The 20,338-nt window shown below is 34.9% G+C and overlaps 1 protein-coding gene across 4 annotated transcripts in view; it reads right to left on the reverse strand.

Moving 5' to 3' along the window:
* Positions 1-267: 267 nt before the first annotated feature.
* The window catches only part of PIBF1 (progesterone immunomodulatory binding factor 1), a 108,431-nt gene continuing 88,360 nt past the window's right edge, over positions 268-20,338 (reverse strand). For 3 of the 4 annotated variants that reach the window (XM_064408592.1, XM_064408591.1, XM_064408595.1), the window contains 2 exons: positions 5,734-5,910; positions 268-3,483 (listed from right to left, as the gene is read on the reverse strand). In XM_064408592.1, coding sequence (XP_064264662.1) covers positions 3,427-3,483; positions 5,734-5,910 — 234 coding nt within the window. In that variant the 3' untranslated portion in view covers positions 268-3,426. Of the gene's footprint in view, positions 3,484-5,733; positions 5,911-20,338 lie in introns of those variants that run through there. The other variant, XM_064408594.1, reaches the window with a different exon arrangement.

The following is a 20,338-nucleotide window of genomic DNA, read 5'->3' on the forward strand; positions in this document are numbered from 1 at the left end:
TTCAACCCAGGTATTTACGAAACTTATCACTTAAGTAACACCTACTTAATGTACCAAGAAATGTAATAGCAGATAGAGATTTTTTTGGCTTTGCTCCCTTTGGTTTGAAAAAGAGGAACTGAAGATGATTATGTGGGTTGGGCACTTCAGTCACAAGTTGCTTACATGCATGACTATCCTTCAAAATTTCTCTTTACTTCATTATTTTTGACTCACACATCATTGACACAAGGCCTGTGACAATAGGAAACTGCAAAGACCATGAAGAAGAATTGTGGAATAATTCATTTGACAACAATGTTTGTGGGAAAGCACATCAGTAAAAGTGCTGTACAGGTACTGCAACTGAGCCTTTTCATTAAATGGAGAGCAAAATGCTTCATTAATTTTTGCTGTAGGGCATCTCACGAGTGAATAGTTATATTTAAGTGACATTCTAGCTTTCTCATGAGAAGCTTAGAAGGTCTCCTCCTAGATAATTAATTACAGCCTTACAGTCTAGTGAAGAATCACAGGAAAAATAGTGTTCAACTAAAAAATCCCCAATGTATTGAGATTTACACAAGGACCATATGCATTACAAGAATTTACCAACGGTATTGTGTGTTATCAGTATATTCTAATAAACTACTTTTATTTTTGCACATTTAAAGATGGACTTTGTTAATAATTACAAAAAAGCCCAAAAAACCACAACCCTTTGACAGAATAAGTCACTTTATCATCTGAAGAACTGTAATTTTCTGTCAGCCTTCTTAGAAAATCAGGCTGCCAGGAGGACACAGAAATGTACAATGCACAGTTACTCTCTAAGAGTAAAAATGTTCCTGTGTATTGCACTTCCTTGGAAGAATTAAACAGAATTTTGCCTTTTGGATGGTACAAAGTAAATTAATGTCACTATCTGGTATCAGATTATTTAGGACTAACACCACAGAGTAATTTAATTGGAATTCTGAAAATCAGTCATTTAGTCCATCTCAAAATCAGCTCCAATTATACCAGTTTGCTCAGGAGTTTGTTGGGTTCTGAACAACTCCTAGGATGAAGATTTTCCCACCTCTCTAGGCAACCTGGATCAGTATTTGACCATTCTCACAGTAAAAGCATTTTTCATAGTAGCTAATTGAGTTTTCTAGTGCTCCATCTGGTGTCCATTGTCTCTTAGGCTATTGCTGTGCATCTCTGAGCTCCAGAGGCAGGCTCTCTTGTCTCTGTACCATCCCATTTAGTAGTTGGAGACTACAAGTTCCTCCCCTCAGTCCTCTAATAGTAACACTGTACAAGTCCAGTGCTTTCCACCTCCCCTTCTACATCAGGTGTTTTAGCCCCTGACAATCTTGGTGCACCTCTGCTGGACTCACTGCAATATGTCAATGCTTTCCTTGAATAAGCCCAAAACTGGATACAAGAGTCCAGATGTGACCTCCCATGTGCCAAACAGAAGGGAAGGATCACTTCCCTGCATTTGCTGACTATCCTGTTGGTAATAACCACCTAGGATGTGGCTGGCTGGCACATTGCTGACTCATATTCCATTTGTTGTCCACTGGGACCTTTGTTTCTGTCAGGCTGCTTTGCAGCAGTACTGGCATATGGGGTTACTACATCCTGGATGTGGGGCTGCAATTGCTTTTGTTGAACTTCATACGATTCTTGTTGACCCAATATCCAGCCTGTTGAGATCCTGAGACCTTCCTTCCACTGCGTAGTCTACTCCCTCAAATCTGGTATTGCCTGTGAACTTGCCAAGGGATGACACTATTCCAGCAGGACATGGCATTGTTGATTGTGTTTTGTTCGCCCATCTTACAGTCTGTATCTCACCAATCTGTCTATAAAGACACCATAGGAAAACAAATTGGAAATACTTCAGATTCCAACTAGTATCTTGCCTAAAACAGGACACAGTCCTTCTAGATAATACAATTTATTAATTATTCAGTGATAACAAACAGAATAGTATGGGAAGTTCATTTAGGGACTGAATCATATAAAGTATCTATTACAATCTACAAAATTAGTATCTTCGTATGGAAGCTTTTTAATAGGAAATAAAAGTTAAGGATTCTAGTCACATAAAAATATATATTAGACAAAACCTAGACTTCAGGAAACTTTACTCAGAAATTACTGTACTGAAAGTTTGTGAGCCCAAAAGCTTGTGTGATTTTTTTTCCCCCAGTGAACAGCAGTTACTCTAATAAAATATTATCACCTCAGTCTACACATTTGACCTCCCTCACTCACAGATGATAATTTTCAACCTGTTATGTGCAATTGCCAGCATTTTTACCTTCGTCTCTCAGAACAAGAAAATGAAAAAAAAAAGGAAACTGAAGCTTTCCTGGAACAGAGGAGGTATTCCTGTGCTTCAGCTGTTTGGAAAATGAAGAAAAGTATCTGGGAATCATAACTTGATATAGCTCAGTACTATATAGTAAATAATTATGGTTCATGTGGAGGTTAGAAAAAATAAGTAATTTAAGAGATATTGTCAAGGAAAAAGGCACTAAGAAGAAGGACCTTTCTCTTAAATCTGAGCAATATTTTCAGTATGCAGTACTTAAAAGTACTGTATTTATACAGTATTTATATTACACATAGAAACACACCATATGCAGTCAAGAATGCTTTGAAAAATTAGAGAACTTTTGTATAGTCAGAATAGATGGTCAAGTGGAATAAACAAGCAGAATGTGTTCTTGGAATTTGGATCTTATTTTCATACAATTAAATATGGTAAGTTATCCATTCCCTATTACATACTACAGTCATAACCCATCATGGTTCTATTTTTATTATTACATTGATGTAACTGCACTACTGTCTACCCCATTAAGTATCAGTGCTGATAATTAAGATGTATTTTATTGCTTCTGTAAATTATTTTTAATGCCTGTTTTGTTATACAAATGACATCCAGTGATGAACTACAAATCAAGGCCAGTAAGAAATTTTGTTTCCAGCTGACATGAATTTCCTTCATAGGAAGTGCGATACTAACGCATGTATATTTTGAAAATCTCCATTAGTCAGAATAGTTGCAAGGAATGCAGCATGAAACACAGGGTCCAGGAAAAACAATATAAAAAGGCTAAAACATGCATTAATTTGAACACTCTGAATAACACATCCTTTACCTGCCCAGATTATAACTTGTAGAACACACTGGTGTTTATTTATCTTTTAAAATTCAGATAAATGTTAGCAAAATTATTGCATGTATCATTTTCACATTTTATTCACGTGAAAGACTTAGAAATTATTTTATGAAGCATAAGACTATTTGACAGTCAAAAAAGAAACAGTTAAAACCAAAACAGTTGTTTGCTTTTACAGTAAAATGAGTATCACTATGGTGAAAATAACTTTCTTTAAAGAAAAGCTCCCCAAAGGATTATTTTGAATAATTTTTGAAAAATGCTATGCTGATGTTTTCTTCTTCAGTTTCTTGTACCACACAGGTGCCTCTTTATTTGTCTGTAAAAGAACGAACATTTAGTTGTGAGACAGTGAACAGAAGAACATACAGTCTACAATCTACACAAGTCTCCCTCCTTCCTGTGTAGTTCAAAGTTGAGTTCTTTGCTTCAATGCAAATATCAAAACAAAAACTACACATTTAAAGTTACTATTACAACATAGCAGTATTTAAACCTCCCCATTTCCAGGTTTAAAAAAGAAGAGTATATGTTGAAAACGAAGTAATTACAAAAAATACCCACAATAATGAAAATAAGCATCAACTGTGCCATAAATAGGTTTCATTTGAAATAACATGAAATACTTCACTTGAAATAATCATCTGTGTTTTCCAGCTAAGAAAGGAATGAATCTTAGAAAAGAGATCTTAGGTGTGTCAAAACCGACCAAGACCTTATGCAGAAATATGGCTCTTAAAAAATTTTAATTGAAAATAAAAGAATACAGTAGTTTTCTAACTCTGTACAAGGTATTTTAATTGCAGAGAATTATCCGTGAACAACTTTTCCTCTTAACCCTATGAGTCACTGCTACACAGTCAGGATTGCTTGTGGCAAATTCAGTGGTGGTTTGTATAAAATAAAATAGTTAAAGTTTTAATAGAAATAAATAGAAATAAAACTAATCTAGTGGAGGTGGAACAAGGTAAGGACTATTCTGCTTTCAGGGTTGGGTATAATCGCTTGAGTTAGTACGCACTGTCTCAGTCTGTTGTCCCTAAACTTGTTCCTTTCTAGTTCCCTTTTCTGACTGCTCTCTATTCATTCTTTCCTCCAAGACTTAAAAAGCACTCAATTAAAAAATCTACTTTATTATTTTTGAAGACTTCAGTTACAAAACCAAATCTGGTCTATTTGTGCAAGCTTTTAGACTTCTGGAAATTGACCTAAAGTGGCAGGATTTTCATAGGACTACTGATTTCTTTTCCTATCTAAGAAGAAAAGCTGTGCCATCTGCCCATTTTCAGTTCCTTACTCCTAAGTCTGCAAAGGCTAGAGTTTTTCACAGAAAAATTGGTTACAATTTCTTAATGTAAATGCAGTTTTTCTGGATTTCTATACAGTTTCTATATCCCTAAGTAAGACAGGACAGATTATACAAGGAAATATCCCCAGATCATTTATGCAAACTGTTTGCTTATGTTTCAGACCACTGAATAGCTCCATCAAAAACAAAGTTTGGGCAGTATGATTTAGCACTATCAAATGGACTATGGATGAAACAGCACTGGGTAAGCCTGTGTTTAGTCTAATAATGCTATTCAAGCAAAATTTGAACTCCTAAATATCCTCACATAATTTCCCAGAGATGCTACTGTTTCCTACATTTTGTGTTATACACCCAATACGTGCTGTGCTGCACTACAAACCTCATATCATTTAAGACACTGTATGTTAAAGTCTCTACCAGGGGAAAAAAAACCCCAACAAAATAAGGGGGAAAAAGAAGACAGAAAAGAAAAAAAGAGTTCCCTCTGGACCAAATCAGCACATATGCTATGCAGTGTGGATACACCCAGTTCACTCCAGAGAAAGGCAGCATCATGAAGTTTGTAAATAAGCATAATGACTTGCTTTGTGATTCAGCATTGCAACTTGGCTGTCTTGACTCTAACAGTTCAGACACAGTCAGAAACTTCTAAACCATTTCCATGAAACTTTCCAATAGCAGAGGCACTAAATCTGAAGTAGGCCAATTCAAATATTAAAAGGCAAGTTTTTAGTTTGTGAAGGAATAAAACAGGGCTTTATACTCATTTTATAACATCAGGCTTCCTTAGCAACAGAAGTGATATCAATACTGTGTTCTGTTTTTATATATATTTAGATACATAAGCACATACACATTAATATACATCAATATAAGTATGCAGAAATACACCTATTTCCTCACTCCTGCTTCTCAGTATAGCTATGCACAAACTGCACTTACACACAATCATGGTAGATTTAAATTAGTGTACATGGTGTGTGAATCCCTACAACTATTAAAATCTTGCTAGCCACTCAGTGTTGTAATACAACAATGGTATTTTTTTAAAGACCTGGTTTGCTATGAACTTAAGATATAGATAGTAACCAAATAGCTAAAAAACATCACAAACTCTGATTTTTCTCCTCAACACTGACTGTTTCCATAAAGAGCTGAATTAATTATACATTTCCCAGAAGGATGAATCCACATTTTTATTTTTAAAAAGTGAGAACCATCAGAAGTTTTGGCACTTACTCTTCTCATAGTACTTACAAATAACGTTGGCTTAGGTGTAAATATATTTCCTTCTTCAAGTTCTGGTAGCAGTTTTACCAAATGTATTGATTGTTTTCCAGTTGCACTTTTTACATCAATGTGAGACCGAGGTAGATTTTGTTCACAGCGTTTACCATGTAGAGTAAAAATAATCTGTTTCATTTTGGCTAGTTCCTATAAAACCATAAAAGAACAATGATAAATTATTAAGTTAAATTACATTTGAACCTACAAATATGTATTTGTTAACAATAAATTTATATTCTCCAAACACAGATCAGTAAATGTAAAAAATAATATATACTTGCTATAATTAGTAAGATTACTACCTAAACCCTAGCAAAGTAGGAAAACAAAACAGGCACAGAAGATTCATACAACTCAAATTTTGTCTTGCTTAAGGCTGTAAAAGAGAACATTTACTGTGTAGTAAGAAGCACATTATCTCTTTTAACTTCGACTTCAATTCTACTTAAAACATTCTTTTGCATTTATTTTTTAAGGCTGAGGGAGTGTACAAATCTAATTTGAATGACTGTGACAACTTGTACTTTTGAGCACTAGGTCTTGCACAGAAATTTTACAAATACATTACTAGAAATATTTCTTTATATCCAGATTAGAAAAGAAAAATCAATGAAGAATCTTTAGAGGATGTACAGCAAAAAGAGAATAAGAAAGGAAAAGAAGTTTTGTGAAAAATGAAAGTTCCAATGTGGAAAAAGGAATGAGAATATATAGACATGCAGCCTTTTTTTCATATATCCTAGTAGTTTGCTTTAAAAACAAATTGAATTAAAAATATAATCTTCCCTTAATACTTAAATCTGAACAAAACAGATTACTCAAAATGTACAATAGAGTAATAAAGGAAAAAACATAGCATTTTCTGACTTTAACTGTACATCTTCTTTTATCATCTTTCATCACACCTACATCCTAATGTTCCCCCTTCCCCCCCATATAATGGGTATGATTATTATAAAATAGGTTACAGAATCTAAAGCATTAATTATTATTATTACTATTAGTAGTATTATTTAGAGCATTCATTATTGTAGAATTAGAACAGCAAGATCAGTAGAAAAAGCCTTTCAATGTAAATTTTAAGATGATTTTACATGTTTTAAAATATTCATGTTTTTGTTTGCTTGCTTTTTACAAATGGTGTTGTCTTCAAATAGCAACACTGTTACTGTATTAGCCTTATATATAATTAACATTCTGTCTCATCTCTCAACCAGAAAAGGGTAATTTGTGTTTATAGCTGAATGACAAGTATTTGTTAAATCTTACCTATTTAATACCTCCCGGAAAATTAAACTGATGTACATTCTATTTTCACTGAATTATTAGTAATGAGTTAAAAAAAAACAACTGTCAGCCTTTTAAAATATTCCTGCCATATACCTTCTCTCTGTCCACTGCTGCCTTTAATACAAAAAGCAAAGTCGAAAGAAACACGCTGAAGCCTTTAAATTGTCAAACACTAACTGAGTTACATGAATGGAAGTTACACTCCACAGACCAGCTTTATCGAGTGTACAAATTGTTCTTGTATCTCAGTCATTTAATATTAACTATTTGCATAATTCAGCCATGTGTGGTGGCATGTTGAAACAGCATGACTGCAGAGCAGCTGTTTAAAAGGACTGCATAGCTGATGCCAACATGTTTTTCAAAGTTGTAAACTCTGCAAAGATGTTGCCAAAGCAACACATAGACAGAATTTCTTGATGAAAATAACTCAAGCAAGCATACAGCAAATAAATACACCATCACAGGAGATTATATTGTACATAAACAATGTTTTGACATTAGCAAATGGTGTTCCTATACTTAAATTGTGTTATTCTGCGGATCAAATAGTTGCACGTTTGAACAAGGCAAACCCCAAAAACTGTCACACAGATTTATTTCAGAAACAGAGTTGAAATTTGTATGTGTAGGGTCAAATTCTCTTGTGTCAAGATCCACTTGGCAGTTTAAAGTCTTCTCTACTTAACAGAATCTGTCCTGTACTTGACAGCACTGTCTGTTTTCAGACTTGGAATAGGCTCTGGAGAGTCAGCTCTCACACAAGCTTCCCTTGTGACAGGAGGATTCTCTAATGCGAAACTATAGGAAAGAATGACAGGGAGTGGAGATGAAAAATTAGTCCATAACGAAGAAGCTATTTTGGCATCACAGCCAAATTTATCATGAGGCTTTAGCTAAGGTTGTCTTAATATTTGTTCTAAACCCCCACCTCATTTAGAAAGAAAGACCTTTAGACACTTGGCAAAATAAATAGCACAAGAAACACTGAATCCAACAGAATTGCGGGTAAGTGTACTGCTAAACAAGGAAAAAAAATTGCCACAACATATTTGCAAGACATTTGCTGTATTCAACAACAGAAAAACTGAAAACAAAACTCTGTCTTGAACTGCAGTAATTTTAACCATGTCTTCAGATTTCTGTGCACCTGAACACAATCATAATTCTTACCTTTATTTTTAAGTTTCAGTCATGAGTACCTGCTACTGCTGGCATGGTACCTTGATTCTATAAGTATTATTTTCCATTCCTAAAAACCAACAAGTTGGTCTAGAAAGCTAGCAAGGAGAAAACCGCTCTGGAGATTGTACTTAGCAGAAATATGTGAACCTCTTCCAGTGGGAACAAGACTTTGTGAAAGAAAGGGAAAATAGGTAGGGCTCAAAGGAGATGGTAAGAATCTTTTGTGGAGAAGGACATGTACTAGTTTCAGGATAAGCTAAGTAAAGGAAGATGTGAAGATAAAAAGATGATTAAAATTCTTCTACTTTTTAGTGTGTCAAGTCCATGTTTCTGTGTTCAGGCAGAGCTGTGCGAATTGTTTACTGACTATATCCCCTTCAGTTACTCAGTGCACTGTAGAAAACAGTGTTGCTAAAGCTCTGCATTTCCCAATTTCTCTGGGGAAGTATCTGGTCTTTGCCACGCTGGCTGCTGGACATACAAGCCATGCTAAGCAAGATATGTGTCACTGTTTTGAGGCTTCCAGGGTTGAGGGCTTTGGCTTTGGACAGCCAGACAGAAATCCTTCTTGGGAGGATTATGAGTACCAACACCTCTGAGTGGATTCACCCAGCTCCTCCCTGGCTTGGCTTTACACCTTTGGTCTCACTGTCACAAACTATGGGAACACAAGCACCCACTCACCGCTTACGCAACATTCTGTGGGGACGTGGCAGTGCAGAGACATGGAAAACAATGCAGCTGGCAAAAATGGTGGGTTAAGATGACACAAGGAAAAAAGTAACCTGTGCAGCTGGCACAAAAACAGTGCTTACATACAATTAGTGTCACCCATACAAACAAGCATCAGGACTGTATTATTAAATATTTTGAAAGTCTGCCTACAGCTACCTGATGAATCTTTAAGGATGTTGCTCCGTGCACCAGCACAAGTCCCAAAAATCAAAGTAATGAGCAATGTGACACATTAAGTGGGATTTCACTCAAACTTAGAACACATAAATTGCTGTATCTAAACATGAGTATCTAACTACAAGCTAAGAATCTAATTTTCCATTACAGACAATGTAGCTTGGAAAGTGACTCTGTTCAGAAATAGGACATTATTGGTGTTGTAACATTAGTCTTGCTGATTAGGCCACTGTTAACTATAAAGCACAGAAAGATACCTCACCACAGACACCTTTATTTTGATACCTAAATTTAGTTGTGATAAGCTGAATCCATTTCTCACCTCACTCTCCTTATCATTTACTTTTCTCAGGCTTCTACTTTGCCTAAAACAACTTTCATCCTGAATAGCCAGTGTGCAGTCATAATTCCCCTTGCACACAGATCTGAAGTATCAGATTATTTTCTTAAAAGGAACTGTATTTTCAGAACAAGCTTTCACACCACAGATTATCTACTTGGTAAGTTTTCCAAAACATACAGAGATTCATACTTTAGGACAATCTAACGCCCTGTATTCCAGTTATGGATATTAATTCATATTTAGGAAAGATTACTTGAACTATAAAAGAATACTTGAAAATTCTGCATACATAACCAGAAAAGGAGTTGGAATTCAAAGTAACTGATTAGAATGAATGGACTGAGAACACTGGGAGTGATGTAGCAGGAGGTGAAGTAAGGTAACATGGATTGCATTGTAAATAGTATCAGAAGAAACTACTTGCTCATTTCCATTTATTTTTGGTAAGTTATGTCCAACAACCTTAGTTAAAAATAGCAAAAGCAATTTTGTGTGCCAATATACAAGCAGAGAAGGAGATATAAAGGTTGGACTCAATGATCTTAGAGGTCTTTTCCAACTTTAGTGTTTCTATGACTCTTTATTAAGTTACAGACAAAGGATAGACAGCAGTCTTTTTCACAGCATCCATTAATTAAAATGTCTTCTGGTCTGGCATATTTCCCAAATTCTACCTTGCTAATTTATTAGGCTAAATACTGGTGTTGAGGAACTAACTGAAAATCATCAGCCTTTAAAATAGCATTAAAAGAACCAAAGAAGTGTAAGTCATTTTTAAAAGGTAAAGTAAAAAAGGGTATTACCTACTCATAATTCAGAAAATTCAGGGACTTTCTAATGATGTTTGAGCTTCAAGTAGAAGTAAAAATAAGCTGTGGTTTATTTAAAATAGATTTTACCCCTCTATTATGGATAATTAAAACAGTACCTAGAAAAATTGATCAGTTTTGGAATACAAAGATAAAATTTGATTCCTTCAACTAGCAATGCAACTAGAAGATAAGCAAATGCAAAAATAAGGTATGGAGCCATATAAGATATAAATGTATTTCAAGTCACAGATACTATAAAGGAAACTCTATTAACATTGGGTTTGATGTCCTTGATACACGCTCAAACATACATGTACCAAAAGACCTGCTTATGTCTCCCTAATTCAAAAATAGAGTATTAGGTATTATAACAAAACCACAACTGACATTGTCAAAGCAAAATGAAGAAGAACTGTCTCCTGTGGGAAATGATTGAGGCATAAAAAGATGCTCTTTTATCATGTAACTGATGAAGTATGTTGAAAAAATGCCTACTTTAAGCATTGTAATCAAGTATAGTATCAAGATAGTAGTTTCATTTTTTTCAGTGAATTGTCAACAGTAATTTTTTTTTCTTTCTCTCTCTGTCATGTAACTATAATCAAAGGAAGAAAGAATCCTCTGTTTGCACTCAAAAACTTGCAATACACTTAACATTATATACGTGTATATAGTTATAATAATTATGTAAACTTATATAAGTAGTTAATGAGATCTATCTATCTATCTATCTATCTATCTATCTATCTATCTATCCATCCATCCATCCATCCATCCATCCATCCATCATGCTCTGGAAGCAGATACAAAATAACAGTCTCAAGAAAAAGTACCTGGCTAACAGGAATCAATCACATACATGTCAACTCTTTACAACTCAACTTAAAATTGCATACATTTATAGATTTCCCTTAGATTATAACTTTATTTATGAATTCATCTTAGATTATAACTCCATTTTGAAGCAGAGAACTCGTATTGTGGAAGCTTAACAAGAGATTTCTGCCCTAGAAAATGTATCAGGTCCTGGCAGAACCACTGAATTTTGATGACTGACAAGTGTTCCCAGAGAAGAACGCAGCATAAAAGAACAGCACAGAAAACCAATTTCACTGTCAAAATCAGAAAAAATCAGATGAAAGAGGGATAAAACTAGAGGTCTCTTCCCTCAGGGATGCTGATCGAAAGTAAAGGTCTTTCAAAATTTGTGAGTCAAGCACTTAACGTGACAATTTTAGATGTGTATTCTCACTCCCAATCCTTAAGTCTCCTGTACTGTGAGAGCAAAGCATGTATGGTCAGGACCTCCTTTGGAAAGCTGGTATTCTTCAGTTTAACTGCCATATGGTCCCCATGTGGTTAAACTATAACTCTAAATAAAATATGTATCCAGTCTGGAGTTTGACTGTACACCCCCCATGCATGGAAGGGATAGAACAAAAAACTGCTTCACAAAAAGACTTTTAGTGCACCACAACTTGAGACCAGAGACTGGACTCTTCTCAATGTGGAAGCCAAATAGTTGCTTGGAATGTAGCAGCCTGGTGACTATTATGGCTGCATTAACTTTTAAAATAACATTAACAATAAAAACAATAAATATATTAGAACATACAAGTGAGGGAAGATAGCTATACTGGCATGAAAAACTTGTTCATGGCAAGTCAGTGCAATCTGTCTTCACATGCATGTTTCTTCTTAGTTATTCAGCTATTGTAGTCTTCAAACAAGTCTGCACAGGGAAGAACAGAGTTCAGAAATTGAAGCTACATGTTTGTTAAATAACCTTGATTTGAGAAACTTAAACCAGGATTTAAGAATGTTATATCCATTTGGAAGTGTTCTGTAAAGAGCATATTGTGGAATAATTTCTCAGTCTATGAAGAATTAAAACTTCATGTTCAATATAAAAATGTTCAAGAGAGGATTCAGAGAAAAAAAATATGTTTTATACTTCCTATATATCTTTCCTGAAGGAAAATTATCTTAATCAGGAAAAAGGCAGGGCAGGGTGCTTCAGAAGGAACCACCTTCACAGTTGACTGTCTCAAGGTGTTCACTAGGATCAAGATTAATAGGCACATCAGGTGATGGCAGAGAAAATACTAAGGATATTGTCCTCTAGGAAGTCCTGTGCAGTTCCTTACTTGGAACCTTCTTACACTTCTACTGTAACTTTTGTGAAAGTAAAGGTACATTGAAATAAAGTTGTATCATTTAATTGCTAATACTAAGGTGGACAGTGATCTTTGTGAGAACTCTGATTGCAATGTGGCTTTGGAACACGTGACAACTCTGACTGAAGTTTGGCTTTGGAACATGTGACTCGACACTTGGTTGGATTTCCTGACATGCATCTTTCGATATCTTCAGTAATAATATTTAAACCTAGGCAAACTAGCTTGTCTGATCCCTTTATATTGCTGTTGGTGAGAAATTCAAAAGTAATATTAATTTTGCTTATTTTAAATGAGATTATGGTAAATCATGCCATAATAGTACCTGTTTCTTTTTTCTGACTGAAAATCCCTAGATGATTTTCAGGTGTAGATACCTACATGATATATTTTTTATTAGACAAGATCCATCTCTGCCACTTTGCCACTTGACAAGCGACTTCTCAGATGATCTTCACACTGGCAGTACCTTTGACAGCACTGGAATTCACCAGTTAAAAAATAGAGATAAACAAACAAAGCTCACTGTATGGATTCTTGGCATAAACATATTTCTGCACAACAACAGACTAAATGACTGAAACAAAACCTGGTTGAACCTTTCAACGTATGCAATGACTTGCATACAGCACTTTGACATTTGAGTATGCTACTCAAACTTTGGAGTGCACTAGAGAAAGGAGACATATGTGTCATTATCAAGGAATGAGACTCTCAAGCAAAAGTAGTAGCTACAATGTCTCCTCTTCAGAACTGCTGACAATTCACACAAATAGTTATTTTATAACTGTCCTTCAGGGGTTTTATTTCCGCTAGAGACATACTGCAGAAGATGGGCTATAGCCTGGATTGAATGATCAGTTCCCTTTTTTGGCTGGAAGTAGAAAAACAACCAACACCATTAGCACCAATTCACAACACTGGACAGTAACATTAATGATGACAAGTTGTGAAACAGGAGAAAGACATTGCAGAAGTACCATTTTGACATGACAGCAAAATGCAGCAAATGGTCAGCCAGTCCATTCCCTTACTTAAGACTGCAGATGGATAGGAAGCAATGGCACAACTGGTGCAAACTCAGCTTCAACAGTGGAACTCCTTGAGCTTGCACCTATCAGGAGTAGAATCTATATCCATAACAGAACTCAAAGAAGATTTTAACAACTGCCTATGAAATCAAGAAAGCATCACAAGTCATTGTTCAATCCTTCAAGAAAGGCAGACCGTATTTGTCATAGTTGCATCCTAATTGCAGCTGTACTGGAAATACAAGAAGTCAGCAAGAATTTCAGTGTGAGAATTGCACATATGGTCATCTAAGGCACATGGATACACACTGTAAAGCTGGAAACTGGAAGACAGTATGAAATGTCCTGATCAAACAAATGAAGCTGATAACTGCGTGGTGGAAAGATGCCAGACCATATGCAGGATGTTGATAGCTTCTCTGCACTACACTTAATTCACTAGTTCTCCATATCCCAGTGCATATAAAAACCTTAAAATGAACTGACAGATCTGTGACTATATGGTTCTACAAACTACTTCCAGTTTTATAAGGTGAATGCATTAGAACTGTGGCAACAATAAAATGTCCCAGTCACTGCAGAGAACAGCTTCTGTCTTTTTAGATACATAAAAATCTCTGCCTATTGCAGCTGTGTCTTAAATTTGTTCTTAACAGTTTAATATTTCTAACTTATTAACAAAAATACGAAATAATTTGTCTCATAATTCAGAATTAGCACGTCAAATTGTTAAGGTTTTTTCACTTTTGTATTGTGGATCAGAAATATATTTGTAATTGTAACTAGGACTAATTCTCCAAATACTCTTTTTTTTTTAATCTGAGCCATTGTGACATACAGTTGCTCAACATTAAATAAAAAATATGCTTTCTTGAGTAAGTTCACCTAACAGGAAACAGATGCTAGCATGCTAATGTACTCAAACAGCCTTATTTTCATACATTATTAAGAAGTTACTGTATTTTCTGAAATGGTAATATTCTAGTTTAATTCTCCCTGTCTTTGCTATTTCTTAGAGAGTATTTAAATTCACTTTCCACTTGGTAATAGTCAAATGCTACTATGAAATGTACAAAAGTAAAATTTTTACACAGCTGGATATGCAGTAGAATGAGACAGAAATATACACAGCCAATCCAGGAAAAAAAGACTATAACATGGGATACATGTTGAGAAAATCTGAACAATTTCATATTAATCTACAATTAACAATTTCTTGTTTAAAAGTTTATCCCTTTAATTGATTCTAGCTCTCTGAAAACCACATAATTTAAAATACACATGTCAATTCCATCCCATAATCCATATATATGTTGCATTTTGCCTATGAAACCTCCTATTTAGTACACAACTGCTTAGTGTATACTGCTGTGAATAGAAAGATAATTCTTGCAAGAATATATATTAAAGATAGTAACACATTCTGAGTAATACAGCTCAAAGAAAAGAATCAGTGCTGTTAAGTCCTTCCTCTTCCTAAATTCAGTACTATTTAGAATTTACTTTTTATTAAAGCTTGACAGCAACAAAATAGATAACAAAAAGATGAGAACTACTGCTTATGAGCATATTTTTCTTTGTAAAAAATGAGCCAGAAGCTTCTCTACACTCGTTTAGCTATGTAAATGTCACTTTGTTTCTCCAAGCTTAAAGCTGAGAATAGCTCCGGGGCTTACTTGTGATGCAGAAATGTTCCTGTAATCTACTTAGAAAACATGCAGAACATTAATAGAAACTAGAATCTTGGAACATAAACGTAGCATAAGAAAAATGATAATTACTCTGTGGCTTAGCATTTAAAAAGAGAGCTAAGCATTGTACATCAGCATTTTTTTAAATATAAAACAAGTTGCAGCACATAGATGAGCAGGAAGTCGCTCACTTTAGAAACACAAATAATTTTGACATTATCGTGTACAATCTTTTTATACAGAAAAGAGGGGGAAGAGGCAGAGATTGAGATTGTTTGAAGGCACCTGTTACCAATCACATCTTTTCATTCGTGTCTTCCCAACCCCTGCAGATACCCCTTCCTTCCCCTCTCCCCAACAAAGCAGTTTTCTCCTTTTATCCACTAAGCTTCCATCCCTGATTAAACACGTACTGCCCTCCCCCTTACGACTCCAAAGCTTTTTATGAGTGTCTGAACTTCTCTCCACCTCGGTTTTTTTGCAGATGGCAGCTGTTGCTACTCTCCAGGTTCCTAAATCCAACATATTGGCTTTCTGTCCTAGGTTATTCCTAGTCAATCTTCTTCAGCATAACTTAATTACAGCTAAGGATAGTATTAGCCAGACTTTAAAGTATGACTAATAATGAAATGCTGAAAATTTATCTGGAATTCTCAAGGTCATTGCTGAGATGGAATTAAAATCTGGGCACAGAGAATTTAGCAGTGAGGGGTAGTCCACAAAGGCAAGACGAAAGTAAGAAGGACAAACCTGGTAATATACAGTGGAATGGTCAAAGTAAGGTAAAGCAGAGATACTTCAGGACACCTTGCATTTCCACAAAGGAGGAAAAAAAAGAATAAAAACATCTGACTCTCACTCTTGTGGGCAAAAAACCAGGATAACTATTGAGAAGTACCAGGATTTTGTGCAGAATACTGACATAAGATGAATGCAAGAACAGAGACTACTGCATTCTCAAACACTGCAAACATTAAAATTTTGGAACAATGTCATGAAATTCTGAAATTCATGTGGCCATGTTTCAAATCTAACATTCATAAGCATTTATGTAAATCCTTGGAAACCGTGTAATTTATAGATGCTCTGAAAAAACACTTAGAGCCCTTCACAAACTATGCATATCCTAATATGACTCATTAGTAACTGTGTCTCCTCTTGATCATGTGGACTTTTCCCAGTCTTAAATACACTTGGAAAATGCATTTGGCAACCATTTATCAAAAGCTAAAAAATAAGTCAATTTTAAGATTTTAAAGACAATGAAATAACTATTTTCTGTTCTTAACTTATGCTATGCAATATTGCCTTATGTTTATCTCCTTTTCTTGCATCCCACTACATCCTCTGCTTCCTAGAACAAAATAAGCTAGACCTTTAGTCTCACTCACATAAGACCTCCAGCCTGTTGTGAAATTTATCTTTTTTTTCCCTCCCAGAAAATATTATATAAAAAATACAAAATATCCATCCTATAGATTAAAAAAACCCCTTTTTTTAAATTCACATTTTTAGTTTTTAAGACTTAATCTTTAAGAGACTGGCAGGACATTCGAAAGTGGCCTTTTTCAAGAGACATTGATTAAAAAGTGAATTTAAATTCTCATAATGATACAAAGTGAAAACGTAATTGTTTGTGAAACTGCTTGCAAAATGCAATCAATTCCTATATAAGAAGATGACTTAGAGAAAACCGTTAATTTGTGTCTAGCTAGGAAAAATAAACACTAAGGAGATTTTCTTTTCAGGCTTTTGAACTGAGACACATAGAAACAAAAAGTGGCTGTGAGTAAGATACTGCATTAGGATATATGAACTCTTAAACTCTTCCACAAACAGGGGAGTTTTGGACAAAGGAGCATTTCTTTAATTTCTTATTATTGCTTCTGCAGAACAGGAATAGTAATAGTTTTCTGCTTAACTTGAGGGTAAAATATTTGTGAGACAGGTGCTCAGCTATAGTGCTGAAGGCCACAGAAATATTGAGTTAATCAATAGGATTACTCTAACATATTGATAAGAAACTGTGAAAACCTGGGAAGGAGAAAGAGTAACAGAGTTTTAAAGGAAAAACATTAGGTTTACTCATAAACGGTGAGTTACACATCACATGTGGAATGCTCCTCACCTGCCAATTGGAAAGTAAGCTCACCATAATAGGTGCTCAGGCAATTAGCGTTTTAGTATTAACCTGGAAGACTATTTTCAGCAAGAACAGCTCACTAAGAATTTTTTATTCTTTAATATGTTTTAAATACAATAAGAGCTTGCAATGGTTAACCAATATAAATTTTAACCCAATTTAGCTGAAGATTCCTACCAATTCAGGTACACATATTTAGACAGATTTACCACTCAATTTGAGTGACACAAAAATTTCCTGACATAAGCTAAATGGATTTAAGTAAACAAATAGCAATCAAACTCCATGTGTCTGTAGCCATTTAACTGATTGATATCAACCAGGTTTATTTAAACTACCACTGCATGTTTTCTACTTTGTCCCCTAGCAGACAGTTTCTGGTTGCTAGCTTCACTTGAAGAGCTCTGGCACAGTAACACATGAATGTGCCAATAAGGCAGGTGACTAGTTCAGCAAGTTTACATTCTATCACTTGTATGCACAGCTGCTAATGTAGGGTGAGTGCACAGATGTGTAAAGCAGACAAAATATCAGCAGGTTGTCATATCTTTTTACCTGGTGTACAATATTCATGGGCTGATAATGAATCATGTCTGCATAAACAATTGCACTGTAGGAAATTAATGGTTATTGTAAACAGCCTGAATTTGCAGCATTTATGCAATAAACGTTTCTCTTCTATTTTTTATGACAATGATTTCATAGTATTAGTTTTACTTTTTTAGGTTAAAAACTACTGTGTTGCCAGACTGCATCACATACTGGTGATTTCAAGTGGTTAAAAAATAGTGTAAATGATGTCATTTATATTCACACAAAGAGAAGTTGATCTTAGGACTTGAAGGAACACCTACTGAAGTCTTCTACTGGTGTCTCTTACACCACTGTCTCTTTTTAAAGATCTCCTATATTATTTCCATTTGAAACATAAAAGGAACTCCATTTATTCTACTTGCTCTGCTTTTTTTTCCCCCAAACCCCAGTGGATTATGAACTTCACATTAAAAATATAAACCACATCTAGTTAATTTTCAAGATTTTAGAACTCAGTTTCTACACTGTTTGGATTGGAAAAGCTAAAATAGATTTAATTGTGCACATTATTAGTTGTCTTTATTATGACACATCTGCATCTTAAATTTCTGAAGAAATAGTACAATGCTATACATCAAAGCATAGCAAATTTATAACCTCTTAAATGTAACCTCAGGAAATTATTACTAAAACTTCTTGCCAAACATTTGAGTGCTGACAGACTGCCCTTCCAAGTTTTCATCTGAAGTTTGAAAGCCAATGGATAAAGTCTAGAATTGCACTTCTGATGTTACAAAATACTAACAACTGCATCAAGCATGAAAGGCAATGGAATTGCCAGGATCACAGAGATCATGGTAAATATTTCTTTTAGTCAAAGGCTGACTGTTGGAAAAAAAGAAAACCAAAACCAAACCAACAAACTAGATAAAAGGAATCATGCATCAAGAGCTTTACCAAAAAGCTTTCGTGGATTCATCCCACTTAACTTTAGCACTTAACAGAGAACTGCATTTTCAGTGCATTTAAGTTATAGATGCCCATTATATGCAAAAACAATAACATTTGGATGCAGATAAAGGATGGCACAGAAGCTGGTGTTCTATACAGTTTTGGAAATGCCCTCTTTATCACAGGTAAGTAATATTGACATATACATATTTTTACTTGTTTTTTTCTTTGCTGGACTCTTTGCAAAGATCATTCAAACTGCTAACTTAACAGACAGCAATGCACTTTTGTTTTTTTTTGGGTTTTTTTGCCAGGTTAGGTTTCTGTTTAGCGATTTGAATGGTCCTACTGCAGTATCAGAAGTGTGTCAAGCTGGTGGAACAGGAGGAGGGAGGAGGAGAATCAGGAGCAAAGGGGTAAGGTAGTGTTATAGGTATTGGGTCAACTAAGGCATGATGTATAATCTCATCTGGATTTATTCTTTGAAGGAACATCATTCTTACTCATTCTTCCCCGACTATACAAAGACACATGGGCAACAAGTTCTAAAGATGGAGCCAGGTCATCCAGTTAATCAGTTAGTGGGAAGAATCAAAACTACAAGTTGATCTTGGTGTGGCTTGGTTATTTGAGTTAAGAGTGTCAACAGTGTGAAGTTCAGCTGAGAACAGACACTACAAATAATAATGCAAAAAAAAAAAATCTGGAGATCTGAAGTATCCCTTTTTAAAAAAAAAACCCACACTATTTACTGGAAGATTATTAATGGGAGACCATATTGTTCCTTCAAACAATGTTTTATGCTTTTCTGATGGATCTAGAAAAACAATGAAATAATTATACCTCGACAAAACATAGAAAATATCTTATTTTAAAATCAACTGAAAAATCTGGCTGCATTAACTTGCTCTCTTGCACTAAGAGGTGTACAAATGGCTATGCACCTCAGACCCTTGTGAGAGCTCAGAGAAGACAAGGGGCACTGGGAAGGCTTTATTATGAACCTCCAACATGATCTCAGCATCATCCGAGACATTGCTCATTCATGATAATGCTATTGAACTCCCTCTTACAGGGAAGTTTGCATTTAACCACATGAAGAATAGACGAAATTTTATCTTACCAGCTGATTCTCAGTGATCTAAATGAAAAACTAGATTAAATTGTTTTCCACATTCATTTACTAATTAATTCAGAAGGAAGTAGCAGGCCAAGAAACAATTCAGAATTTGGGCCAAGAATATAGTCTGAATAAAACCCCAACTTTCCTTTTTTCTCCTTCATGGTGGACAGAAGCTTTTAAGGCTTTACATAATCAAATAACTATTTTTCACTTTGATGTCCCACAGCAAAATATAAGATTCATCATCAAATTAGACATCTTTGTAATTTGAAATAATGAACTATTTTATGACATTAACATTTAGTGTAATTTTTTTCCTGTAATAAAAGAGCTCATATAAGAATCCTACAGAAATTCTTCCAAGATTCAAAGTATAATTTTCA

This window comes from Passer domesticus, chromosome 2, assembly GCF_036417665.1.
Source record: "Passer domesticus isolate bPasDom1 chromosome 2, bPasDom1.hap1, whole genome shotgun sequence".
NCBI classification, from domain to species: Eukaryota; Metazoa; Chordata; class Aves; order Passeriformes; family Passeridae; genus Passer; species Passer domesticus.